This window comes from Juglans regia, chromosome 1 (assembly GCF_001411555.2).
Source record: "Juglans regia cultivar Chandler chromosome 1, Walnut 2.0, whole genome shotgun sequence".
Taxonomy (NCBI): domain Eukaryota; kingdom Viridiplantae; phylum Streptophyta; class Magnoliopsida; order Fagales; family Juglandaceae; genus Juglans; species Juglans regia.
Genome location: NC_049901.1, coordinates 16,426,810 through 16,454,579, shown reverse-complemented (window position 1 = coordinate 16,454,579; position 27,770 = coordinate 16,426,810). Strand labels below are relative to the sequence as shown.

At 36.4% G+C, this 27,770-nt stretch overlaps 1 protein-coding gene and 1 long non-coding RNA gene across 3 annotated transcripts; one reads left to right on the top strand and one right to left on the bottom strand.

The window, feature by feature from the left end:
* Positions 1 to 20: 20 nt before the first annotated feature.
* LOC109004343 (sterol 3-beta-glucosyltransferase UGT80A2-like) lies at positions 21 to 25,540 on the bottom strand. Of its 2 annotated transcripts, none has more exons than XM_035692827.1 (14): positions 25,014 to 25,540; positions 17,296 to 17,498; positions 16,973 to 17,215; positions 14,715 to 14,826; positions 13,168 to 13,338; positions 8,061 to 8,124; positions 7,859 to 7,916; positions 7,434 to 7,611; positions 6,478 to 6,608; positions 1,922 to 2,024; positions 1,733 to 1,809; positions 1,441 to 1,488; positions 1,198 to 1,347; positions 21 to 515 (listed from the first exon to the last, which is right to left on the bottom strand). In XM_035692827.1, the coding sequence occupies exons 1-14, from the start codon at positions 25,180 to 25,182 to the stop codon at positions 348 to 350; spliced, it is 1,875 nt and encodes a 624-aa protein (XP_035548720.1). In that variant the 5' UTR covers positions 25,183 to 25,540; the 3' UTR covers positions 21 to 347. The 2 variants fall into 2 exon arrangements, with proteins under 2 accessions (XP_035548720.1, XP_035548724.1); XM_035692831.1 differs by having other exon boundaries at positions 24 to 515; positions 17,296 to 17,486; positions 25,014 to 25,539.
* LOC118349216 lies at positions 470 to 9,807 on the top strand. Its single transcript, XR_004802170.1, has 2 exons — positions 470 to 547; positions 9,484 to 9,807. It is a non-coding gene; the product is annotated as an uncharacterized LOC118349216 (long non-coding RNA).
* Positions 25,541 to 27,770: the final 2,230 nt, after the last annotated feature.

Here is a 27,770-nt window from a genome sequence, read left to right as displayed (position 1 = left end):
CCCACTAAAGCAGACCATTCAGAGACACGATTTCACGTCCAAGGTATGTATGTATCAAAAAGAAACTAGCAAGCAGATCCACGAAATAAATGGTTACATAATCATTGAACATTTTATTTTCGGAGTAACAAAATAAAAGACAGGGAAGAAGAAAGCATTTCTTGAAATGAATATATAATGGCTGAAACAAAAATATATAATCACAACACTGGAAGCAGTAGGAATCGGATTCTATGAAAAGAATACCCAAGTAATTTGCTTTTCATTTTTTTCCTTTCTTTTTCGTCGAAATCGTTTTTTGGGAGAGAACTCGCGTTTTGACTTTTGAGGACATTTTATCACCAATTTCACGAACAACCAAAACATCTACTTATAGAGAAAAGACTCGATGGCACTGGTTCTGGCTCTAGTCCTGGCTTTTTGCGAGGAAGATGCTTAAAGAAGGCTTTCACTGCTCCAGCCACACCATCCTCGCTTTCCATGGCCTTTGCAAGCTCCACCGCATGCTGTTTCACCTGAAATGATTCTCAGATAAGTTCATCATGAGGTAATTCAAACTTGGTGAATCCAGAATATGTGATTTTTTTTTTCCCCTTCTGAGAAGTAGAGTAGCTGAAGTTTACCTGCTAGGCAGGCACAAAAAATTAAATTATTTAGCTATTTTTTGTCACAACAAACCCAATTTGCTTCTCTTCGCATGGTGTAAAATAGGTTCATCATAAAACGTTAAATTCAGTTTTCAGCTCCCAAGTTTGAAATGATGTTGGAAATTCTTACTCCAACAAATTGTGGTACACAGATATCTAATTTAGAGCCTCCTCGAGGAAGTACTCTAAAGACACTAAAGGTATGCAGGTATTATCAAGACATCCCCATCAATCACACTGAAGGTAGAAGAGAAAGACAGGAATAACACACTAGCATTTAGCGTAACAAGCGAAAACAGATTCTACAAAGTGAATCCAAATTTTCTTTTAAACTAGTCAGTTTGCGCATTTATATTTTTGGTGACCTGAAAACTCACCAAGGTAGCCTTTTGGACCCACCCTTGGGGAGTAAACCCTAGAAACACTATCCCACCCACCAGAACTATGTATCAAGTAATCTGGAGAACTCCAAATGCGAAATTAAACCCAGGATGTCTGAGTCCTAGGTAACATGGATAATTTCATCTACCTTCAGGATATTCAGAATTACCTTTGGATCTAGCATAAACTTTATTGCATCAACCAACTTGGGAAGTGTAAACTCATCAACTGGAATAGGTGCAGGACCCACTCCTCTTGCATGTACCCGCTCTCCCCAGAAGGGTTGGTCACCGAAGAAAGGTACAACAGTTGTTGGGCACTATATTGGAAAAACAACATGAATCACAATAAACCAAAAGCCAAGTACATGGAACAGAAGCACCATAAATACAGTAAGCTATGAAACTATTACCGCAGCTCTGAGACCCGCAGCTGTCGTTCCAGCACCACCATGATGCACCTGAAAAGAATGGAAAAAAAGGGATAAAAGATGCCTGTTAAATAATAGAAGACTTTTGAAAAGTACAAGCACATGGAAGGACAAGGCCAACAGCTTTCAAGCAAATCAAGCCTGACCATGGCACAAGACAAAAGTTGGCATTGTAAATCTGGTCAGGGCCAGGTTGGTTTGGTTCATTGTCATATCTAGGATGATTCTGTAAACTACAGATTTGAAACGATAAAACTACACTTTTAACTCTCACCACAGCCTTGCATTGCAAGAATAGCCAGTCGTGAGGAATGTTGTCCAATAAGTAAATGGAGTCCTTTGGTTCTGCCACTGGGGAGAAACAAAATTCAGCTAAATAAACTGGCATACTGGTGATCAGATGGTAATAGAGTTCATGATAAGACAAGAGCATGCAAAGCTTTAACTGGAAACTAAAACTTACAGTTCCCAAGGCCACCCCAGCCTTTGTTGATGATGCCCCTCTGTCCAGTCATTTCCAATGCTTTCACAATAATTTGTGTCATTTTTTCTGGCTCTTGAACCGGCTGACAATAAGAAAAGGATAAATAAAACACAATTCAGTAAGAAATCAAAGTCAGAAGCCAGGAACATGAGAAAACATTTAAATTTTGCTGGGCGCTTTTAAGACCATCATGAAATAAAATTATTGCATATAAAGATAGAATTCTAAAGAGTGCTAGCCACATTGCATTGCAAATAATAGATGATCAATCATTTCCCCAATCCAACACATACAACACCAATTCCTCACCAAAACAATCCCCTTCTGCAAAACTCAAACGTACAAGAGAAAAAGAAAAAGAATATTAATTCTTCTAATTGAAATTGACAACATTAATTTTTGTCTTCTCTTAACAAAATTATCAGTTGAAAACAATTTGCTCAGTGATTATTGTTGAAACCAAAAAATCAAGACTAGGCAAATTAATCTATTACCAAGATTATTAACTTCTGGCTTTTCAATTTCAATCAGTTGTCTACCAGTGAAGCTGTCCACTCAGTAACAATGCTCAATTGTTGCCTTTTATTGTTGATGACAGTAACTGACGTTGTCAGCAGTAAAACTTTCATTTTTCCATTGTTAGCCATTGATTCATGGTATTTTCATTTTCTAAAAGAAAGAATGTTAATAATACGAGCTTACTTTTGTCTCTTTACTTTGGAGAAAAAGAGCATGCATGAAGATTTTAATCTTTTTCTAAGAGTAACTCGATCTTAACAAAGGCACAATGAGGCACAACTCAAGTACTCGGGGATGGGAATATAAAAGAGAAAGCACCCTATTAGAGAGAAGGAAAACACAAATTAGGTAAGTTAGAGCTACTATGAGCAGACATTCAGACACAGTGTTTTCAACATAAATAAGCTCCTTCACTGGCTTCTCACAATCTTCAACAGAAATGAGAACTTTGGGCTAACTGGCGCACATTCTAACTCCAAACAGCCAGTAATACCATGACAATTTTGGGCATCATCCAAACAGTGCCAAAAAGATTGAAAACTGGACTCAAACTCTTCTAGCTACGTATCAGTAGCTTTGAATGGAAGAAGCCAAAGGGGTGCGATAATGACCCATAAGAAAGAAAGATGAGCAGAGCAATACATTCTTGAATAGGAATAAGTACTCTCAATCGCAGCTATGATATTATAATTTTCTTCATCTTGATCATAGATAGATCATATCGTTCTACTTTCTTTGTGTTACCTAGGGATCATCTCAACCAGTATTGATGAAGCCGAGATCCAATAGTCTTCACTTCCAATCGGCCAGTCCAAGAAAAAAAATCCAAGAAAGCCAAACCCAGTCCTAGTGCACCTAGAGGAGTCCAGAAGCCCAACCCGAACCACCGATTTACAAATTTCATTAACCACATAATTTAGTGAGCTGTGTCAAATCTTTCTATGGATTGCTGCCCTAATTCTGACAAGACATCACAAGATAAAGGCTCAGATTCAGACGATCAAGGAGCAACGCTTGATAGCTCACCCAGGTGGCTCGTGGTGAGAGGTTTGGAACCACCCCGCTCCGCCAGTTAACATAGAGGACTAGCCTATCGTATAGAAGATATAGAAAAAGCTGATCGATCGGGGTTCAAATAGATATCGTTTGTGTTTAAAAGGTGATGAATCGAGGTCATAGAGACTATTTTTTATTCCTTTGTCTCGAACTTCTCTCGCGTTATCTATAGATAAGAATGAATCGGATCAACTTGATGGATATGATAGATGGAATGGGTTGGTCATTCCTTCTTCAGGTCTTGCTGAAATCACTCTTTTCCGAATCAAAAGAAGGCTAGGAGCAAGGAATCCATAAGGTTAAATTCGATATTGCTACTTAGCAATGCAACAATAAATGCCTAACTATTTCCCCACTCTTGCACACGCAACACCAATCCATTACTAATATTCTCCTCTCGTAATTTTCTTTTTTGGATGAAAAAGAAAATTTTATTGAGACAAGTAACAAAGAAAAGCCAAGTACATAGGAAGTATACAAAAACTGAACCTAATTACAAGTCAGGAACTAGAAAAAGAAACAAGAAAATCATGTACACTAGTTCCATTAAACACAATAGCCAAAGCCCACTGAAATAAGGTATTAAAGAAAAAATGTCAAGTTCATCCACCAAGCGTTCCTCATCTTCAAAGCATCGGCCACTTCTCTCAACCCAAATACACCACACAGGCATAAAAGGATCATATTCCAAACAGCAGCAATTTGCACATTACCCCTTAACCCTTTCTAGCAAGCAAAAAGATCCACCACCCTCCTAGGCATCAACCAAGCCATTCCACGCCTATTGAACACTTCATACCATTACAGCCTAGTCACTTCACAATGTAATAATAAATGATCCGCCGATTCGCCAGATTTCTTGCATAAGAAGAACCAATCCAAAACAATTAATCCCCGCTTCCTGAGATTATCCAACAACAGAATCCTTCCTAAAGAAGCAGACCAGCGAAAGAACGCACCTTTGAAGGCACCTTACTCTTCCAAGGAAAAGAGTGAACCCCATTCAGCCTAGACAGTGTCATATACCAAGAACGAACTGAAAACTTCTTGTTACCACTGTGCATCCAGACCATCTTATCCCTCACATCCCACCCAAGCTGAGTAGCGTACAATAAACCAAGCAATTCAGAAACTGCCCTCATTTCCCAATCATTCACAGCTCTAGAAAATAGAACATTCAATGGGATGAGCCACTAGAACAATCCAAAATGTCAGCCATAGAAGCATCTGGATTCTGAGAAATACTAAAGAGATCTGGAAAAACAGCACAAAGAGCCCTACCACCACACCAAGGATCATGCCAAAAACGAATTCTGGAGCCATCCCCAACTACAAATATGATATCTTTTACAAAAACATCCCCACCAATCCTAATATTTTCCACACCCCTACACCATAAGTACCTCTTACCTCATTAGAACTCCCTGCCCAGGCACTCCCATATTTAGAATCGATCACAGTTTTTTTTTTTTTTTTTATAAGTGAATCGATCACAGTTCTCCATAATGAATAACAATCCTGATGATACCTCCACAACCACTTCCCAAGTAGTGCTCTATTAAAGAAATTCAACTTCCGAATCCCAACCCATCACACGACAAAGAAGTACAAATCTTATCCCAACTAACCAAATGAAACTTAGCTTCCTCCCCTATACCTCCTCACAAAAAGTCTCGAAATAACTTCTCCAACCGATTTGCCACACCAATTGGAATGGGAAATAAAGATAGAAAATATGTAGGAAGGTTAGACAAAGTACTTTTGATAAGGGTGATTTTCCTCCTTTTGACAAATACAACCTTTTCCATTCCGCCAACCTTCTCTCTACCTTTTCCAACACCCCATCCCAAACTGTACTCGCCTTGAATGTAGCCCCCAAAGGAAGCCCAAGGTATCTAATCGGCAAAGAGGAAACCTGGCAATATAGAACACTTGCCAACCTACTCATAGTTCTCACCTGGCCCAAAGGTACCATCTCACACTTACCAAGATTTACCTTAAAGCCCAGCACAACCTCAGAACAAAGTAGAAGCGCTTGCAGAGTTTGCACATGACTTGGATTCACATCACAAAATAGCAAAGTATCATCTGCAAACAAAAGATGAGAAATCGTAACCAAGCTGTCTTGAGGCCCTCCCACCTTGAAACCTGACAACAAACCACTGCCAACCACAGCCCCCAACATAAGACTAAGAGCATCCATCACAATGACAAAGAAAGGGAGACAACGGGTCCCCTGTCTCAAACCACGGGAACTATTAGAAAACCCCTCAGAAGATCCATTCACTAAAATTGAGAAACGCACAGTTGAAACACAATGTCTGATCTAACTACACCACTTTCCCCCAAAACCACATTTCCCTAGAAGATAAAACAGAAAATTCCAACTGACACAATCATAAACTATATACGTGTTAAGATTTAGCTAAGATTTTTTTTAAATGCCAAATGTTAAAAAAAAAAAAAATTCTCAAAGCCAACTTAAACATATAATATATATATACACACACATATATATTCTTTAAAACCCATTATGCTTTATTTTTCAATATCTTTTCTCCTAGTCTCTTCATTTTTTCCACAACCATAATTTTGAAGGGAAATGACAAGTTTTAGATTGGAGATGGAAAACCATCATTAGGAATTAGTGTCCTTAAAAGATAATTTTTTAATCAGTAAGTAAGAATTTTATTGATGAAAACTAGGCATAGCCCAGGTACATGGGGTCCTTCAAATATAGTTAACAATATCCTTGTTTTCAATGTGGTTCTCAACAAATTTACAGTGTTTTTAACAAGTCAGTCATTCAATGACTCAGTTGATTTGTTATAAATCCTAACATGGATTGAGAATTTCGAAAGATTCACCTCTGAACTGTTTATAAAATCTTAAGCTTCGATATATAGGAAACACTATAGGGTAAGTATATATAAATGCGAGAAATAAGAAGGAAAACTCACAAGGCTGCCAAATCCAATGTAAACAGGCTTTTCACCAGCTTCAAGCCATTTTACGAGTGGTTCAGGAGGTTCATAGTTTGATGCGAGATCAAGGAAACAAAATCCAACCACATCAACCTTAGGCCCCCAATCTGCAAGCCAGAAGGTAAAAGAACATCATAAATTCACTGTCAAAACTAATGACTGCCAATTTTGCAAGGATGATGCCTATTTTGGAACAATGATGCACAATATGTTGTTTCAAGCAGAGTGCTGTCTCACTTAAACAAGGAATAAGATAACAATAAAATCAAAAGGAATAGGAAAAATGATATAAAAACGAAAGTGAGAGGTTGCTTTGAGTAAGAACATGCTTTTTTCCACACAAAAAAAAGTGTAAGAACTTGCATTTCCAGGGAATTAGCTGTCTTCTAGAGATACCATGATCCACTTACATTCCAGGAAAAACTAATCAAATGGACCAATACTAGAGGAGAACACTAGAATAGTATATGCAAATGGCACAAGAGTGCAGACTAAAGGAGAGGCATCCTCTCAGCCCCAGGCAACTCTGCCCAAACCCAACTCCTTTTTATATCAAATCAGATTCATAAAACATTGAAACCTCTGATTCTTATAGCTGCAATTAACAAGGTAACCTTCAGATAGAGATATGGGAAAATATGCACTTAAAAAAAGAGGATCGAAAACAGCATGGTGCTACAATCTTCATGGGCTCAACAAATAAAAAATTGCGTGCTGTACCTGACATGGTAACAGATGGATTCCATATAAATTTCTTCGATGGGATAAGTTTTATGAATGATAATTAAAAAAGAAACAAAGGTAATATTAGCGTAAACAGCGAGTATACATCAAACTGACAAACACACCAAAGTAGAGAAACATGAGAGATCAAGAAAATCCTGGACCTAAGTTAGGACTCCAAATATATGATTGAAATAAAAAGGAACCACCTTTTGGTTTAGGAACTAGGTGAGGACTCCAAATATATCCATGTGGGATATCAGAATCAGAGCCTTGTGAACCACTTAAATATGTTACAGGACGAAGCTTCAGCTTTTTCTTCCTAACATCATTGATCATGTCGCGAATCCCGAGCCAAATCAAGGAGTCAACAATTTGATATGACAGCTGGAAAAAAAATTAAAGCATGGTGCCAAAAGTTAACTAGAAATTACCAGAGCCGGAAGAGGCATAGAAGCTACCAAACAAATTAGACAGGAAAGAAAAACAACAGAAAGAAAGAGATCAATAGACTGCACAGAGCCGAAATGTTAACTAGAAATTACCAAAGCTGGAAGAGGCCGAGAAGCTACAGTATAAATTAGGCAGGAAAAAAAGAAAAAAAAAAAAGAAAGAGGGAAAACAATAGACTCACCCTATATCCAGATTGCTGCTTCACACGGGATAAAGGATGTGGAAATTCGCTGGTTGGCCTGGTATTAGAAAAGGAAAACATAAGCAATGCAGTTCAAAATTCTCCATAAGTAATATTACAAAGCGTGAATAGAACTATACATGTAAATGTACTTGAAACTAGAGAACACTTGATAAGATTCCATTACCAAGACAAGACTTACGTCCATGGCATCGTGAAAAATATATGAATCGGTACTTTTAGTGCCTCTGCCACATGGATATGCCCTAAAGAAGTATTGTGATAGTTACTAGGAGAATAGGAAACAAGGAAACAAAATCTCAAGTTCAATAAAGTGCATCAGAATTATGATCAGGTGCTACCACAATCAATTCCCAAGTGATGACAGAATATACAAAAGCTTTAGCCTAGCTTACCTTCAGCGCAATCAAGAATTTACAATTACGTTTCAAAGTTTGCAAATTTCAGTTAAAAACATTTTGAAATGCAACCAAAAATCAGTCAGGATGATGGTTGGGTAAACAAACTTGGCTTCAAATTCAAAATATTCTGAAAGTAAAAGTTTAGAAGTCAACTTAAAAGTTGGGAAGTTCTGTGTCTTCTAGAGCAATTCATCCAAAATTCAACCTAATTTTTTTTTTTTACAAGTAAAATGAAAGTTTTATTGATACAAATGAAGTAGGCGAAACCCGTGTACACAAGAATTATACAAAAGAACAACTAAATTCATTCTAGGAACCAGAAATTAATAGGGGTGGGCAAAATTTTCGAGCTCTGAACTCCGTCCGAGTTCCGACAAGACTCCGACTCCAATTGAGTCAGAGTTTGCGGAATTCGGAGTCAGAGTCGGAGTTACTCCGACTCCAGTAGTTGGAGTTTGGAGTCGGAGTCGGAGCCCATGGGGGCTCCGAACTCCAAACTCGTTCTTTTTTAAAAAAAGATACACATGATCAAAACGACGTCATTCCTCTTCAAGATCGCAGGGCAAGGTGACATTTTGTCTTGATCAGGTAAGGAAACGACGTCGTTCCGCTTGAGGAACAACGTCGTTTCATGAACGAAGGGGGTCCAAAATGCAAAACCCCATTCTTCCCCCCTCACTTCCGCACAACTCAATTCACCTCCCCCGCCGTCTGCCATCACCGGAGTAATTGTAAGAATGATTTGTAACTTCCTCCTCCAATAGATTTGTTGTTCCTCCGAGTAATTGTAAAATGTGAAATGTGATTTGTAACTCCCTTTGTGAAATGTGTATGATTTGTTGTTCATTTAAACTTTTTTGTTATTTTCATTTCAATGATTTCGGTTTTTAGGTTGTTAAATTTAAGAATTGAGAGATTTAGGTAAAAATCGGATTTTTTGTTCCAGGTGAAGTTCGCTCGAGTGGCGCTCAAGTGTGGCTCGAGCGACATCACACAGATTGTTCAATCGAGCATTCGCTCAAGTGTGGCTCGAGCGAACATCACACAGATTGTTCACTCGAGCGAACGCTCATTATTTGGTGCTTTATTTATTTTTAAAACCACAAACATGACTAAACACATGTTTTTTCCTTTTCAATGTATTTTCAATTTGTAGATAATTATCATAACATTTAAATGACGGTTGTTTGTTAATTGTTTCAGATTATTTACTCAAATTATGGATGCTACACCATCTCATTCTCATCACGATTCTCCACAAGAGGATGACGCATAACCATTGGTGTCACCAACTGGTACTTCAGGCCGTAGACCCCCCTCTTGAGCAGCTACCTCCTGCACGAGTAGTCGAGTCTCAATAGATCTAGAATACATTGATATTCTTAATGAGGAGAAGTTGATGAATGTTGAGGCCGATCCTTGACCCCCGATATAAGTTGGCGATTGTAAAGGATTGAGGACGGGTGATGAGGATGCTGAAAAGTTTATTAGATCACTTAAATGTAATATTGATGATTTATATAATCATTACAACAGTAGTGGTTAGTCTTCAACCGAATGTGGTAGCTCCTCTCGTCTGACCGGCTCGACATCTACTTGGGATGACACATGCAGAAAGTTCAAATTTATTGCGACGACGACAATATCATCAAAATCGTCCATCGAGGAATATTATGCAGTATAAATCTAAGGTTGAGTGTTACTTTATGGAAGATGTCGAGGTACCTAGTGATACATTCCAGATATTAACTTGGTGGAAGGTGAATTTTGGCAAGTCTCCAATCCTTTCCCGAAGAGTAATGCTACTCATTATCCTCTTTCTCATCATCCTCTCATCATCCCATAATGTGGCATTAGATAATTGGTTCACAAGTAAAATAAAATAAATAATATCCAATTATCTAATGTCACATCATGGGATGATAGGAGGATGAAAAATAGATTTGTTGTTTCCCAAATAGTCAGGGATATACTAGTCATTCCTATCACTACGGCTGCCTCTGAGTCGGCGTTTAGCATCGGAGGTCATGTCTTGGATGCTTATCGGAACCCCTTTACACCATCGTCGTCGCCCAGTGAAGTCAAAACCAACCCATACCCCGATGAAATTGCCCCCCCTTGAGCCCAGATGAAATCGCCCCCATACCCAGATGAAATTAACCAACGCAGTCCCCCTCACCCCACGGTTCCAGTTCAAGCAACCGAGCCCCACTATTGTTTAAATTAATCACCCAAACTCCACATTTCAAACCCACTATTGTTTTGCAAAACCCAAACTAGACATTTCAAACCCACCATTAGGCTCCAAAGACATAAATTAAAATGAAGAAAAGTGATCAAAATAATATGAGAGGGGAATAAACCAAAAAAAGAAAAAAAAAACTTGAGAAAAACAATGGAACAATGGAGCTATGCTTTGCGTCAATGGTGGCCAAGGAGGTTGTAGAAACCTTGAGGAAAACAGTGGAAATCTGTTGGGGCGTGCACAGAGGTCAAAACCATATTCCAGTTTCATTGTTTTTACCTTTTTGAGCTGCTGCCTCTAGTGTTTTGTTTGACAAAATTATGGTGTCATTTTCGTTGTCTATAAGTTTAAGTCCCTCCCACATAGTAGAGAGATCACTATCAGACATTCTTACAAGCTCCACTAACCACTTAGGAAGACAGAGCTCTTTGTCAAGGCAGAGAGAAAAAAAAACCTTTCTGCAGCAAGAAGGACCCAGTTTCAATGTTTTGGTTTAGGTTGTAGAAGAAAAGGGGTGATGTAGTCAATTCAAGCCTAAAAATAGAACAATTTGGTCCTTTCATATATGGGTCTGCAATACAGTCCTCCTTAGAGGACTGTATATAGCATGGCTCTTCCTCCCCCACACCACCTCACAAGAAAGCTCGAAATAATTTCTCAATTCTATTAGCCATCCTTGCCGGCAAAGGGAATGAGGATAAAAAATAAATGGGGAGGTTGGAAAGAGTACTCTTAATTAAAGTGAGTCTACCCCCTTTCGATAAATACATCCGTTTCCACCCTGCCAGCATTGTCTCAACTTTCTCAACAACCTCATCCCAAATGACGTTAGCCTTAAAAGTAGCCCCCAATGGAAGATCCAAATATTTCATAGGCAAGGAAGCCACTTTGCAATCCAAATAACTCGCCAAACTATTAATACAACACACCACACCCATCGTAACCATCTCAGACTTGCCAAGGTTAACCTTGAGACCCGACACAGCTTCAAAGCATAACAAAGGTGCCCTTAAAGGTTGAATATGGCCACGATCTGCCTCACAAAATAGGAGGGTATCCTCTGCAAAAAGGAGGTGGAAAATTATGGTGGAACCATTAATAACATTTCCCACCAAGAATCCAAATAAAAATCCTCCCCCAACGGCAGCCTCCACCATCCGACCAAGTGCCTACATAACAATAACAAAGAGAGGGAGATAACGGATCCCCTTGCCTCAGGCCACGAGAACTGTTAAAAAATCCAGTAGGAGTGCCATTTACTAGCACTGAGAAACAAGCGGTTATTACACAATGCCGAATCCACAAAATCCACCTATCGATGAAGCCACACATCCCAGCTTATAGAAAATGAATTCCCAATTTACATGATCATATACCTGGAACTCCCTACCTCAATCTCCTATCTAAGCATTCATTGACTATGAGGACAGAATCAAGAATTTGTCTCTCCTAAAAGGCATTTTGAGGCTTAGAAATAATTTGATCCATAACTGTGCTCAAACGATTAGCTAGAACTTTCGAAATAATATTATAAATCCCACTCACAAGACTAGGATGAAAATCCTTAACTTCCGTAGCCCTATGTTTCTTCAGGATGAGAGCGATAAAAGTCACATTAAGGCATTTCTCAAACTTCTTAAAAGAATAGAACTCAAGAAAAACCCGCATCACATCCTCTTTCACAATATCTCAACAAGCTTGGAAGAATCCCATAGAAAAACCATTCGGACCCAAACCTTTATCTTTCGCCATTCCACCAATCACCTGATAGTTCTCAGTTTCTTCAAAAGATCTTTCCAACCAACTTGCACTTTGAGGAAAATTGTCTTCAAAAGGTCTTTCAAATCTATAACTTCATCCACAAAAATTGTCATTGACATCCGCAATTTTTTCAACAAATAATTGTCACCATAGAGTATTTTGCTTGTAATACCATAGTAGTATTTCTCACTACCATGAAAAAAAATACGAAAGCGCAATCTAAAATGTATTATGGCTAAAATTAATGAATGGGAGGGTTCAATAATTTATGATACACTAAAAGCATGTATCCACTAAGTGAAGACTTTTATTTAACTAGTTACTAACTTACTAAGCCCTTCCCACCAAGTTCATTCTGAAAAGCATCCCCATCACCAAGAAGCTAAGGAAATACTTGCAACTCCTTGACTTCCAAAGAAATACAACCTCGACAACCAATTAAGCAATAAATGATCATAATGATTTACTCACTTTCTTGCCAAATTTATTAACCTTTTACTTCTAAGCAACCAATTAATCAATATCAAAACTGATTAACAACTACGTCAGAATTGCTTCTGAACTAAATGCAAAAACAGAATTTTATATGGTAATTTCTTTCTTTTATATATAAGTAAAATGAAATTTTTATTGATAACAATGAAATAGGTGAAGACACAATTTAATATGGTAATTCTTATGCAAACCTCTTGTTTGCGCCCTATTTACCAGAACATTCTCTACTTTACAAGTATGATAAGCATTAGTATCTTCCTTCGAGTAAGTAAAAAGAAAAATTATTAGTTATCGAAATAACATTTCATAATGCTTACTCAAAGGAAGAAATGAATATTCATCATACATGAAAAGGTACAACAAATAAAACAGAGACAAGATCTAACCATATGCTGGGGGGTTGGCAATAATTGCATCCGCTTTAAAGGGGATACCACAATCCATATCAGGGTCTTTACAAGCTGGAAGTAAAGAATAAATAATTTCCTTCATTTGATTTCGTTGAACAGGAATCTCAGAAGGCCCCGATGGCAAGAACCCTTTATTTTTAACCATATCTGTTTAAGAAATGAAATCCGGAATCAGTAGAGTAAAAAAATTCTTTCAACTTCCAAGGGTAAAGAATAAATGAATCATAAATAATGATGATAATGATAATCCTATCATCAGTAATTATTATCCATGATAATGATAATAAATAATATCAACGACAATAATGATAAAATCAGCCTCCACCCACAATAAAAATACCACAAGCAGAAGTAACAATCAAAGAATCTCTCCAATATGCATGCATTCATGCCTATGGCTCTGCTCCTCCATAGGTACCCATGTGAGAGCAGCTTCTTTAGATAACATGTGTTTGGAGAGAGAGAGGAGGGGGGGGAGGGAGAGCTCATAATGGATCTTTTTTATAGGTAACATAGAACTTTTTTTTTATAGGGGAGAGCTCATAATGAATATCATAAGAGTAAATTGTATAAACCTGAAAATATTAAGCAAATCATTATAATTTTTAGCCAAAGATTCGACTTCAGGACCTAAGTTTGGATCTGACTTTCACTTATCAAAAAAAAAAGTTTGAATCTGACTTTCATTTTCTTTCATCTGAAATTTAACTTTCCACTTTCTTTTCTGTAGTTTATGGATGGACCATACACCCCGTGTGCTTTGGTTTTGCCCTCTTTTAATTTTGTTGAAGTGATTACTATTTATCAAACTAATTATTACTTTAGCATGCAAAACTAATGTGTGAAAAACTCCATAAATTGAATTAAAACAGATTCAAAACAAGGAAATAAGGGGGGAGAATAGAGAGAGAGAGAGAGAGAGAGAGAGAGAGAGATGGGGGTAAAAAAAGACCAGAGACAAGTAACTAGGTAAAAACATACAGACATTCATGTACCAAACTATTTGGCAGAGGATAGGATCAAGTATCCATTCACAACCAGAACAAGTGAAAGACACGAAAGTCTCAATATTCCATGGCTGAGAAAACCATATAACATATTTCTTGAAAAGCAACAGCACTGCTTATTTTGGCACGCAGCATAGCCTCTAAACTTTGCTAATTCATTTCTGTTAGTTATGTTTTATTAGTTTATATACTCTGCTTATTCATGGTGACATATTCCTAATGAGCATAAAAAGCAATCTAAAAAACCAAACATATATCTTATTTAAAAAGGAGCAATGGTACGGTGAACTTTTTTCATTTTAGCTACGACAAACTTGAAAGCACCATAAGAGCACCTCAACTACACCAATAAAGCACCATAAAAACCATTTATGCATCCACACTCAGTGTAAGCAATTTCAAACCAGTGCTTGTCAATCAGAGATAAGAAACTAATTTCACAAGACAGCATAGTCATCATTAGATCAACCGAGATCACCCAGATAATTCCAAAATAAATGGCGCTTTGGTACATACAACCAGCAAGAACTTTTGGATCTCCGCCAAGAGGGTAAAACTCCAACCCAGCAGTCAAGACAAAATCTTTGAAATTTGAATGAGTTGCTAGTCTAACACGATGGCCATAGTCCTGCATGCAAAATACTCTTGTAAATGGACTCGAATTACCCTCAGTAATATCTTGAATGGCTAACATTTATGTAAATATAAATACAAAAATATAGACAAATATGCACACATAAATCCAAACATCGAATTGTTTCTCCATATCTTTGATAAGTGAAATGTCATCACTTTTTCCATCCATCATATGGTGGTCTAGCAACCTGTAGGAATAAGAACCTCTAATTGGATGATGTTAGCCCCAAGATACATCTTTAAGAAAGTGGAGAGTTCAAGATTCATTTGCCAATGTATATTAGCACTAGGGACACCACTGAATGGCACTTACATATTAAGTTTGGATGGTTGTTACGGGTTGGGCTAGAATATCAATTGACAAAAGAAGTTCAATAGAATAGACTCTAGATGAAAATCATATCATAGATCCCACACAATACAAAAGATGTACTCTAGTACAATTAATTTCAAACTCACATTTTTAGAGTAATAGGGCGATATTTAGGGATTAGGTACTCTGGATCACTTTTAGTTTTTCTAGTTTCATCATTACTCTATTGCATAAGTGGACTTGATAATTAGCAATTGCATCACAATGTGAGCTGCTATATTTTACCCCTTTACGTCCAATTTAGGTTTTTTAATAACAAGATCAGAAATTGACTACTAAACTAGTCAACTAAACGATTCTTACATTTTTAAGTATCATCACCTGTGATACCCCATTCTAAATGATAAAGATAAGTGGTGTATGAGATCGCACATTACTTAGGAACGAGAAATTCTTGCTCTTTATAATGGTTCCAATGGAGCTCTAACTGTATCATTGGCAGGTCATTTTGGAGTATAGGCCCAGATGTGGCTTGGGCCTCTCTTGGGGCGTTACAAATGGTATCAAAATATATCACAACAAAAAATGTCGGACTTGAGTCATGCCACCTACGACGAACATGCCCGAAGAGAATGCCGGGAATTTAAAGGGGAGAGATTGTGATACCCCCATTCTGGATGATAAGGATAGGCAGTGTATGGGATCCCGCATTGCTTGGAAAGGAAAAGTTCTTGCTCTTTATAATGGTTCCAATGGAGCTCCTATTGTATGATTGACTAATCATTTTAGAGTATAGGCCTAGATGTAGCTTGGGCCTCCCTTGGGGCGTTAATTCACCATCACTGTAACATATACCTTCCATGTAAGTTAGTCTCTGTCCGTCCTCATTTCATTGTATCATGTGTCTACTGTCCATGTCCACACAAGACGTCCAATCCAAACCCCACCAAATTTCTTATTCTCCCAAAAAATGTATTATCTTTTTACAAAAAATATTACCTAATTCCAAGAAAAATAAATCCTATTAGCACTTAATCGCATGTCCCAGCTGAAGACAAGTGAAAGAAGTCTTCATATCTGTAGCTCTCAGTTACCCCATTTCTTGAATCTTCTTATTCTTCTTTTCATTTTGTTTCTTGTTGCTCATTCTTCATGGACCTAGTAATTGCCTTCCTTGAAGGAGGCAATTGTATCCATCATTATAACTAGCCTGCTTGAGCCTCATCCTTTCTATCATGATAATGATTAGAAGGAACAAAGAAAAATGCTGACCCATGAGCTCTATTGCATTTAACGATGACCTCAAACTAAAACTCATTTACTATCGTTTAATGTGCAACATCGGTGAATAGTTGGGTAATATGTAAATTGGCCAATACACTATAATGAAAACATTATCATACAGTGCTCACACGTTTAAAAAAGCTTCAAACCCAGCAAAACAAATGTGTACCTTTTTTTTTTTTTCTTTGTTTGTCAGAAGAAATATTTAGTATACTACAGTTACAAGCTAGAATCCTATGACATATCCTTTATAAAGACAAAAAAGGGTGAGAGAAGACACATGAGTTGGGTTAAATCTCACCTTTGGTATGTATCTTTTCAGTTATTGCCTAAAAAGACATGCACATAAGCTACAGCTTGTATAGCCTAACGAAAATCACAAAGATTGAACCTGACTTGCATTTGCAGCTTATATTCCTATTCTAAGTATTCTGCACCACTCTAGTAGATGAAACATAATCGTGTAAAAAGTAAACATTAAAGTCAAAAGCTTGAAGTACTACCCACACATAACTTAGAATAGGAAAATAAGTTTGTAAACCTGCAAACGTTTGCCGATTGCAACAAACGGCTGAACATCCCCGCGAGTGCCAACAATAAGCATTACTATTTGCAATGGCGGTATGTCCGGAAGGTCTGTTGCATCTAAAGTCTCATCATCCACAGCCTCATTGCAAGCATCAATAGATCCAGCAGCAAGCACTTGTGGCGCAACATCTGCAGGAACTTCAAATTCCACAGTTCCATCATCTTTTACAGTAGCCATTCTTTTCAACAGTTTTAGCTGCACAGTTTGGAAATTTAATAAAGACCTAGGTAATGCTATGCGAAACCATAAATCAAGCAACATAATAAGAAGTTCACCTTCTGCTGGACAGATACTTTGGCATCAAAAATTTGTGCTGCCTCTTCAGCACGTATGTTGTTATGTCTTTGCCTCTCAGTTTTTGATCTTTCCAACTTAATCTGACCCTGACCCTTAGATTCCAATTTGTCAATGTTTGATACCCCAGCCGGCAATGTGTTTACTTCAGAGACATTCTTGCTTGCAACCCCTGAAAGAAAACCTGGATAGATCATTAATATATACCCAGATATGCACAAGAAATAAGTAAAAATACTAAATAGATCCTCTCTCTCTCTGTTTCTCTAGTTTTTAACCTAGAGGCTTATCCCCATTACACCAAGTGAATTTGCCACCTGACACAAGATGCAGGATAGAAGCAAACAGGTAGATTCTATGGGCAATATACAGAAAAATGACCAGATCAACAAAGAAGCTCAAGTTTCACTGGCAAACAATTGCTACAAACAGAAGACCAACTAGCCCAAGGTCATTTGTGTATAAAGAACAAAAATGCACTGAGATTTTTTTTTTTTTCTTTCAATGTTGAAAAACAGACTTTGCTTTATACCCTTCTATATTTTTCATATAGGTCGAACAAATAGAACGTGTCAAATGAACAAAATAAATTTCCTCGGTGTTTCTACTTGATTTCTGATTTTCTAAATAGATATTCTGTTCACAGTATTATAGGTCAGCTCCTTTAGCATCTGCTTAAATATTCATTCATGTAATATTCTCAACATATTGGCAATCCCAACTATTTGCATCGTATAAGTTTTTTTTTTATCAGCAATCAAGAATTTTTATTCATAAAAAAAAATAAAAAAAAAGGAGTATACATGAGAAGTACCAAACTAGAGTTTACAATTGATAGTAAAAAGTCATGGACATTTAGTTTGTTACAAACAATGGCCCCCACTCATACGAACAATGTTTTAAAGAAGAAAACATCCAACTCCTCCATACATATAGGACCCATTTTCCAAATTCTTGCAACTTGTGAATTACCTCGAAGGCCTCTCCAACTTGCTAGAAAATCCACCAATCTAAGAGGCATGACCCATGATAATCCAATTCTTGCAAAAGAAAAATCATCCCACATGGTCCTGGCCACCTTGCAATGTAGAAGCAGATGATCTATTGATTCACCATTCTTTTTACACATGCAACACCAGTCCAACACCATTACCAGACGTTTCCTTAAATTATGTGTAAGAATTTTGTCCAGGGATGTTGTCCAAACAAAAAAAGATGTTTTTGAAGGAGCTTTCATCTGCCAATACTCTTCCATGGGAATGTTGGCATGCATGGGCTCGTTAAAACTTTGTGAAATGATCTGACAGTGAATTTACCTTTCTTGGAAGGGCTCTAGATCATCTTATCTATGGTACCCTCAGTCATACTTGCAAAATACAGTACCGCATCTAACTCTGTGATAGCCTCCAACTCTCAGTCTTGGGCTGCCCGAATGGAATCAACATTCCATTTAGGGGGAGCCACTAGAAAAGGCCAAGAGGTCCGCTATCGTTGCATCCTTTGCTCATGCGAGCTAAAGGCCTCATTTGGATAGTGAGATGAGATGAGATGGTTTTAGATGAAAGTTGAAAGTTAAATAAAATATTGTTATAATATTATTTTTTAATATTATTATTATTTTGGGATTTAAAAAAATTGAAGTGTTTATTATATTTTGTGTGGAAATTTAAAAAAGTTGTAATGATGAGATGAGATGAAACCGTTTCTGTATCCAAACGGGGCCTAAATATGGCAGGGAAAGTGCCTTGGAGGCTTCGTTCACCACACCATTTTTCATACCAAAATCTGGCACGAGTCATCACCCACTATAATATGTGCATGTCTTTGGAAGGTCTCCCTGTCCCAACCCTTTCTATCTCATTCGAGCACCATCCACCTCAAGCTCCCAACTTGTGCATCTATAACGGATTTCCACAAGGCCCTCCTTTCGTGTTGGTATCGCCACAACCATTTACCCAATAGGACTTGGTTGAACTTCATCAAGTTACAAATTCCCAGTTCATCCCTAGAAATTGGAGTAAAACAATTGACCAGATGAAATTTGAACTCGTCCCCAATCCACTCCACACGAAGTCGCGTTGTAGCTTCTCAATACGGTTGGCAAGCTTTGCTTGGAGCAGAAGCAAGGGCAGTGTGATATCCCATATGATAAGAATAAGAGTAGGTGGTGTATGGGATCCCACATTCCTTGGGAAGGAGAAGTTCTTGCTCTTTATAAGGCTTCAATTGTATCATTAACTAATCCTTTTGGAGTATAGGTTATGTGGTTTGGGCCTTCCATTGGGACGTTACAAATGGTATTAGAGCCTATCCCAACTAGAAATGTGAGGCTTGAGCCGTGTCACCTACAACGGACGACACGGTTCGACGAGGATGTTGGGAATTTAAAGGGGGTAGATTGTAATATCTCATATGATAAGAATAAAGACAGGTAGTGTATGAGATCCCACATTACTTGGGAATGAGAAGTTTTTGCTCTTTATAAGGTTCCAATGAATCTCCAATTATATCGTTGATTAGTCTTTTTAGAGTATAGGTCATGTGATTTGGGCCTTTCATTGAGAACGTTACAGACAAAAAATAAGTGGGTAGGTTAGAAAGAGTATTTTTAATCAAAGTGAGCCTACCACCTTTAGACAAATACAACCTCTTCCAAGATGCCAATTTGCACTCCACCTTCTCAATCACAACATTCCAAATCTGCTCTGATTTAAAGGAAGCGCCCAGGGGTAAGCCAAGATACTTCAGGGGTAGAGAAGATGCCTTACATCCCAAGAGAGAGGCTAAAGTCACCACTTCGGGGAAAGTCCCCACCGGTACCAATTCAGACTTTGAGAGATTAACTCTCAAATCTAAGACAACTTCGAAACCGAGAAATAAAGCCCTCAAAGATTGGATATGCCCAAATCAATTCGATCTTAAATGATTGTATAAGTAGAGCTCTCAAAGATTGTATAAATTAAGCAAGAAAACTTTTTAAATGATTTCAACTGTGTACAAGCTACATTAGAGAATGAGAAAGGCTGAAAATGTCCAAGGTAATCCAGCGAATACATGTACAAGAAAAGATCAGGCACATGCAGAAGCAAGTTTCTATGGCAGCTTTGTTTCAAGCAATATGTGCTAAGTAACATATCTGCTAAACCATATTTCTTTATGGTTTCATGCTCTAAAGTAGGCAAATCTTAAGCACTTTTGGTAGTACCTGAAATGTTACTTCTAAAGATCTTGCTTTCACCAGGATGGTACATGTGCATCTTGAATGGTAAGACATGAGCAGCTTTCAAATGTTATTTGACAGAGTCACCAAACAAATTTTTGCTTCAGATTTTTTTTTTTTCAGTTAAAAAATTTTATTAAATGAAATGTAATAGGCGAAACCCAAGTACACAGGAAGTATCAATTAGTTAATTTCACTTCATATAAAAGGGTGCTTTCTGGAATTATTATTATGATACATAGGGTTGCTTTCTAGAAATCAAAAGGCAAAACGAAGAAAGGTCTAACCAAAAAGAGGCTAAGGTGCAATTTGGATAGTGAGTTGAGATGAAAGTTGAAAGTTGAATAAAATATTGTTAGAATATTATTTTTTAATATTATTATTGTTTTAGAATTTGAAAAAATTGAATTGTTTATTATATTTTGTATGTGAATTTAGGAAAATTGTAATGATGAGATAAGATGAAGCACTTCTTATATCCAAATGGAGCCTAAATGTTTTTATATTACTGTTCAAGGAGCTATTCCTTCTAGAATGATAAAGTGATCTTTAAGGTTACATAGCAGTGGTACAATTAATCTATTGTGGGATATATTTATCCTTGTTTCTTATAAGTAAGAATTTTTAATAAATCAAAAAATGAGGTGTTAGCCGCGTAAGTAGGAAGTACACAGAAGATACACCTAACCAATTGTCGGGATCAATTCCATAGTGTCGGGATCATTCCCATCATTTACCTCCACAAACACCACATCAGTCATAATTCAAGAGAAGCTCTCCAAGCATTTGCTCTCCTTTATGCTTACAAATAGGGGGCTGCTTACTCTCTTCAACTGCATTCGAACAAGAAAATCTTACTGATCATGAAGCCAAAATCCTTCTGAGGTTTACGTCTTGGGATGAGTAGGAGAAGTCCGTTGTCTAGATTTCAACCAACAACTAGACGATTGCTTTGGCGGTCATTGTGACATGACTGAATGTCAGTCTATGTGATGCCCCATACTGAGTAAGTGAGTATAAGTGGTGCATAAAATCCTACATTGCTTAGGAGAGAGAAGTTCTTGCTTTTTATAGTATTCCAAGGGAGCTCCAAATGTATATAGGCCCAGATGGGGCTTGGGCCTTCCTTGGGGCGTTATAATCTGCCCCTACAGCATTTGATCAGCATTTGATCAGGGGTAAAAGCATTAGGCGCAATTAAGTACAAATGCCACCTGGAGCCTAGGCGCATGCACGCGCCTAATTGAAGAAAAACACGTATCTTAAAAAGATGTACAATAAAAAAAAAATTCATAAAAAGCAATAAAATTGTTTTAAAAAAAATACAAGATTGTAAGATATTTAGCCTACAAATTTAATTTATTATAGCATTATTCAACATGATAATCAAGTGATCACCTAATTACACAAAATTTAAAAATTGCATTTTATACAATTATCCTACGCTTTACAAAATTTATACAGCCATGATATTTGAAAGCCAAATCAAGATTAAGTAGTTGTATCAAAATAAAAACATGAAAGGAAATGACCAAAACAGCACAAGAATTGTAGGTATTGACTTCCATGCTAACAAAAGCAATATAATCCTAAACCATATAATCAACCTCATCATTAATCATAGTCCCATCATCTTCCTCGTCTATCTCATCTAAAGTATTAGTACAAACAAACAGTAATAGTTAAAATTAGAATTATATACTCTTCAAAAACCGAATACAGAAGCGCAAAAGGTAAACTTTAAGTTCAGTTAAAAAAAGTGCCAAAACAATGTGTTTGGCTTTTGGTAAGCAACGCGCTTTGGCCTTAGAGCATAAACTTGTTAGAAAGCCATTGCAAGTTAGCACATTCATTGTCTTGCTCGTTAGGACGTTAGAAGGATTGAGGGCCCTCTCAATAGAGCCATCAATTTTGTGTTTCAGAATATATACCTATCTGCAGACAACCGTACATTTGCCTCTTGGAAACATCCAGCACTCTACCTCATCTATAATATTATATTATACAGATAGACATCTTGAAGGGTGGCAGTAAAAGCCAGGTGTCCATTGAAAACTGTAAAGTAGCCCTACTCCAGCGTTAACAGACCTGCAGGTCATCCACTAAGATTTCCCATATGAGGATTTGCTGCCAACCCAAAACCTCCAATGGTGACCATGACCTCACCATTGGAGAGAACCAATGGAGCTGTTGAGGAGGTACGGGATTTGAATGCAGAAGATGGTTGGGGGGGGGGAATATGGGTTTGTCATTGGTGCCTTGCGACAATGAATGTTTAGGGCCTGGTGTACAGTTGGGAGCTATTTCTGGGGAAGATGTCCCCTTGTTATCTCTTCCTCCGATAAACAATATAGCTAGATCATCATCGGATTGGGTTTTGCAAAGGTTAATGAGATATAGCAGTATGTGGGGATTACATGTGGAGGATTTAACGACCAATTCACAACACTACTCACTACAATTGAGGCGGGTCACTCGCTTGAAACAAAATCAACATTTAAAAAGAGCAGAGAGTTAAAGCGTCTTATTTGGCAATCAACTACGATGCAAAAGGGGATAGTACAAGTCGAGGGAGGACTAGAGGGAGGGCATAAAGCCTTCCTCTGTCCTCGTAGGATCATTCGGGTGGAGTATTAGTTGTGTGGGAAACAAGGGGTTGGGGTAGTTATAGTGACTTGCTTTGCTTTGGGGAGGCTTGTTTTGTCCCAATAGGGTTTGGTGTATATTGGGTAGGTTTCTAATTTCTCCCTCTTGGGTGATGTTCATTAGGAGCTCTCTATTATGGGCTAGGTGTTCACTCTTGTATACACCCAATGAACTTGGTTACGCCTATTGATATTAATATATTTTTACTTCTCAAAAAAAAAAAAGATTTCCCATCTGAGGAAGCAGTAGAAGATTTTAGAATTGCCTTCCACAACTAGCATCGATCAAACAAGGTCAAGCACACGATAATTTGGCCCCTACAGAAAATAAGTGCCAACTCATTCTTGACCGAAAATTCCCCATATAATATTAATTTCCAATATCTCCACACTCATTTACCTAGCACGCTAGCGAAGTCACATTTAACATGAAGACTTAGGGTATGTTTGGGACACAAGACAAAACACAAAATTTTCATCTCATCTTATCTCAACTCATCATTACACCTTTTTCAAATTTTCATACAAAATATAATAAACAATTTAACTTTTTCAAATCTCAATACATCTTTTTCAAATCCCAAAATAATAATAATATTAAAGCATAATATTTTAAACTTCAAAACAAAACACAAAATTTTCACCTCACCCTCCAAACCTGCTCTTGAAAGACAAATGCATAATCTACCACTTCCCTTTTCAATTCCTAGACCTTCTCTAAAATAATCCCAAAAAGGGCGATTGCCAGTTGAAACAACAGCCAAAAAAAGAACTTAAAAAATAACATATAAACACCATTAGAAACCAAATTCAAGATTCCCCCAATAGAAGTTCACATTAATACAGTTCTATACCTCGGTACAAACTACAAATCAATGCAAGCCCTAGAGTTTTCAGAAAGTAAATTAACTAAGAAATTACACTTAAAAAATAAGAAATATAAATGCATTTTTTTATAAGTACAAAGATATTTTATTGAAAAGAAATATAAATACTTTATAAAGAACAATTTAACAAGCTCGCATTCTAACTCTAGTCATTTCTTTCTTTCTTTTCTGCACGTCTTTAGGCTTCTAAACTAAGCATACCAATACCAAAATTTGATAGGTAAAAAAAAAAAGACTTTGGAATCAAAATTGGAACATAACTTTCACTCCTGTATTTGTTTCAGCTGAAAATATTTTCTGGAAAAACATTTTTATCTCTTGACTTGTTTAGGAAGGACGGGGAAGAGCTGTTAACGGAAAGTGGCTAGTGGATTAAAGGGAAAATCATGCGCATGAGATAAAAAATGACTTTAACATTCTTCAGGGTTGTCAATCATTTTCCACCCCTTGCTTTATGAAATTTTCTTCACCCAGGCAATAAATAGGCATCGTTTTTTGTTCAAATAAAATTAAAGAAACGTTTGCTAAAAGAGTTTTATTATTGTAAAAGATTATTAGATTTGACGATTTCTTTCCCTCGCATGCGCTCTCTTCATTCCTTCCTTATACATTTACTAGAAATAAAAAATACTTCATTATTGTGAATAAATTATATTGGAAATTATTAGATTTATTTTCTATTATTCTAGGGTATATTATTATCATGAATCAAAATTAGAAGTATATGAAGTTATAAATTATTTTCAATGCAATCAAACAACCAAATAATATTTTTTTTCAAGGGGTAAACCAAACGTGGAAAAATCAGTAATCCTTCTAAAAAAATATTTTCATCTGAATAGGTTTTCCTATTTTCCTCGTAAGTCCAAACAAACGCAACCTCACATCATTTTCCCGGCCTCCAGGAGTCCAAACACAGGATCAAATGAACAGAAATTTTCACAGACCTGGAGAGCTACTGCCACCGTTGTTCAAGTAAGCAACATTGCCGACCTCTTTGCTCTCCACTTCTTCGCTATCACTGCCACTTCCCCCAGCAATATCACGCTCGATCTCAACAGAAACCTCAAGGGAAGTCTCGGTATCACTCCGACGTTTCTCCGGAGAGTGCGCCATCGAATCCGGAGAGCTTGCCCGCGCGACCCGGACCTGCAGGTCCTGATCCCGATCCGCAGAAGTATCCAGCCTCGACACGAACTACTACTAGAGAGCGTGTTTGGACAACGCTATGTATAGTCAAAGAAAAAGAAAAAGAAAAAAGTCGACGATTATTCAGGGAAAGAATCTTTTATTCTCTGAGAGGGAGATATCGATCAAGGGAGAGACCGGAGAGACAGAGAGAGCACGTTCGAGAGGAGTGAGATGAACGGTGTCTGTGCCCGGTAACAGGAGTTGGGGTTTGAGTTCGAGACACATACGCGACCGTTCACGTGAGAAATGAGAAGAATTTCGTAAACTACAAAACGATCCAACTGTGAAAGCCGGTCGGGTAGTCGTTTTTCATATTATAAAATATAGAGCATTGCTACTCATTTTATTAAGCATCGTGATTAAATATTCTATTCTTTAAGTTGTGTTAAAAATATAATAAAATATCTCGGGTAATGCTATTTGGCCATTTAAAATGTATTGTTTAGATAGTATTTTTAATATGACGATACTATATGTTTTATCAAAAAATTAAAACATAAACACAAAAAGATTGAGAAAATTAAAAATTTTAGTATTCTTTTTTTTTTTTTTTTGTATTTTTAGACTCCATTTTGTGTTTGAATATCGGTTTTTTATGTTTTTCATTTTTAATAAGTCACGTGACATTATGTGTTGGTGCCACATTAAGAAAACCATCTGAACAGTAAGTTTCAAATGATCCAATAGCATATTGCTCAATATATCTTTATGAGTCGCCTAATGTAAATTTCGTACAAACCTTAGTTTATTTAAATATCTTAATCTATCTTATTTTTTATTAAATGATTATATAGAACTTATACTATTTGAAATTATAATAAAAATAAAATTTCATATCATGAAATGAATTAATAGCGTCCTAAATGATGTTGAAGGGATAAATACTTATATTAGTTTTCATTTTTTATGAGTGATGTAAGGGATGTTAACAACTTAACATATCTATTTTGCCTAACTCAAAAATCTTAAAATCTTTATTGGCTTTTTAAATGTCCATAATGATTATTGATCCCCCAAAAGAGAGACAAATTGATGGGCTAATGCTCCTCCCAAAATTAATCCCTAATACCAAAGTAAGAGTATACCCAAAATAATTATTGAAGCCCAAGGCCTTATCAACCTAAATTAATATAATTTTATTTGAGTTGGATTATTCAAAGGATATTTACAGACATAACATTAAGGTTTCGTTTGGATATAAAAATGGTTTCATCTCATCTCATCTCATCATTACAACTTTTTTTAAATTTTTACATAAAATATAATAAACAATTCAACATCTTCAAATTTTAAAATAATAGTAATATTAAAAAATAATATTCTAACAATATTTTTTTCAACTTTCAACTTTCATTTAAAATCATCTCATCTCATTTCACTATTCAAACGGGACCAAATGTGTATTGGGAATTTAATTATTTGTTTAAATTAGACAAATAATTCAGTTTTCTCGAAATTTATAGTTCATCAAAATATGTGTAGATGGTGCACATTGAATTTGAATTATTAAAGAATTTAGGTTTCTTCCTTTGTGGATGGATCTTGCACGTGGAATTGGATTAGTTGAAGTGTTTGTTACCTAACTCGCTTATATAGTATACTTTCAATGAGTCCAACCATGAAATGCTGGGATTTCTATTAAATATTGAAAAAGGTGACAGCCATTTTGTATTTACAATAGTCAATAAGGAGGAGAATGGAATCAAATGATGAAATTTGTTGTGACAGCCTGACGATCGAGCGAGCAGCTTCCGCCATGCTGCTTCAAACTAACAAATTATACGCATGATCAATGCTTATGTTATAGGGAAACTTTAATGTCACATCTAGCATGCCTTGTGTCTTTGGTCATTTTGATTACACCATCCATTTTAAGTTTTAATTTTTTTTTTTTAAAAGGAAAAAAAAAATAGATATACATTCTCAGTTGGAAAATACTATTTCGACATAAAGTTTCTATCGAAATGTATTTTTTTTTATTTATTTTATTTTTTTATTTAATGATTAAGAAAGTGTTTTTATGTGAATTTGTGATTTTTTTTATATATATTTTTTAAAAATATTTAAAATGTTTAAAAAATGATTGAAAAAAAGCAACAAAAAAAAAAAAAAAACTTTTACTTTCGGTGAGGATTGAGAATCAATCCTCTGTTGGGTGCAGTAGAGTCCTTCTCAGTTTCTCTCTCATTTTCTGTCTATCTCTTCTTTCTCCTCACTTCATCGTTGGCTCGACTTTTATGGTGTAAAGCTTGAGGTTCGACGCAGAGAAGGAAGTGGATGCCGGAAAGAGAAGCGAGAAAATTATGAATGTGTTATTGGAAGATGGCATAATTTAGATTGTGGGATAAAATAAGATAATTTTAAATAAAAATAAAAATTAAATAAAATATTATTATAATATTATTTTTTAATATTATTATTATTATAAAATTTGAAAAATTAAATTATTTATTATATTTTTTTATAAAAATTTAATAAAATTATAATAATAAGACGAGATCATTTCTATATCT

What these genes read in the sequence shown, in the direction of transcription:
- LOC109004343 (XM_035692827.1), bottom strand. Translation starts at nt 25,182, where the DNA reads ATGGCGCACTCTCCGGAGAAACGTCGGAGTGATACCGAGACTTCCCTT. An exon ending in CGGTGGCAGTAGCTCTCCAG is followed by an intron (nt 17,499 to 25,013) that starts GTCTGTGAAAAT and finishes TGATCTATCCAG; the next exon opens with GTTTTCTTTCAGGGGTTGCA. An exon ending in TGCCAACCCCCCAGCATATG is followed by an intron (nt 8,125 to 13,167) that starts GTTAGATCTTGT and finishes ATACTTCTTTAG; the next exon opens with GGCATATCCATGTGGCAGAG.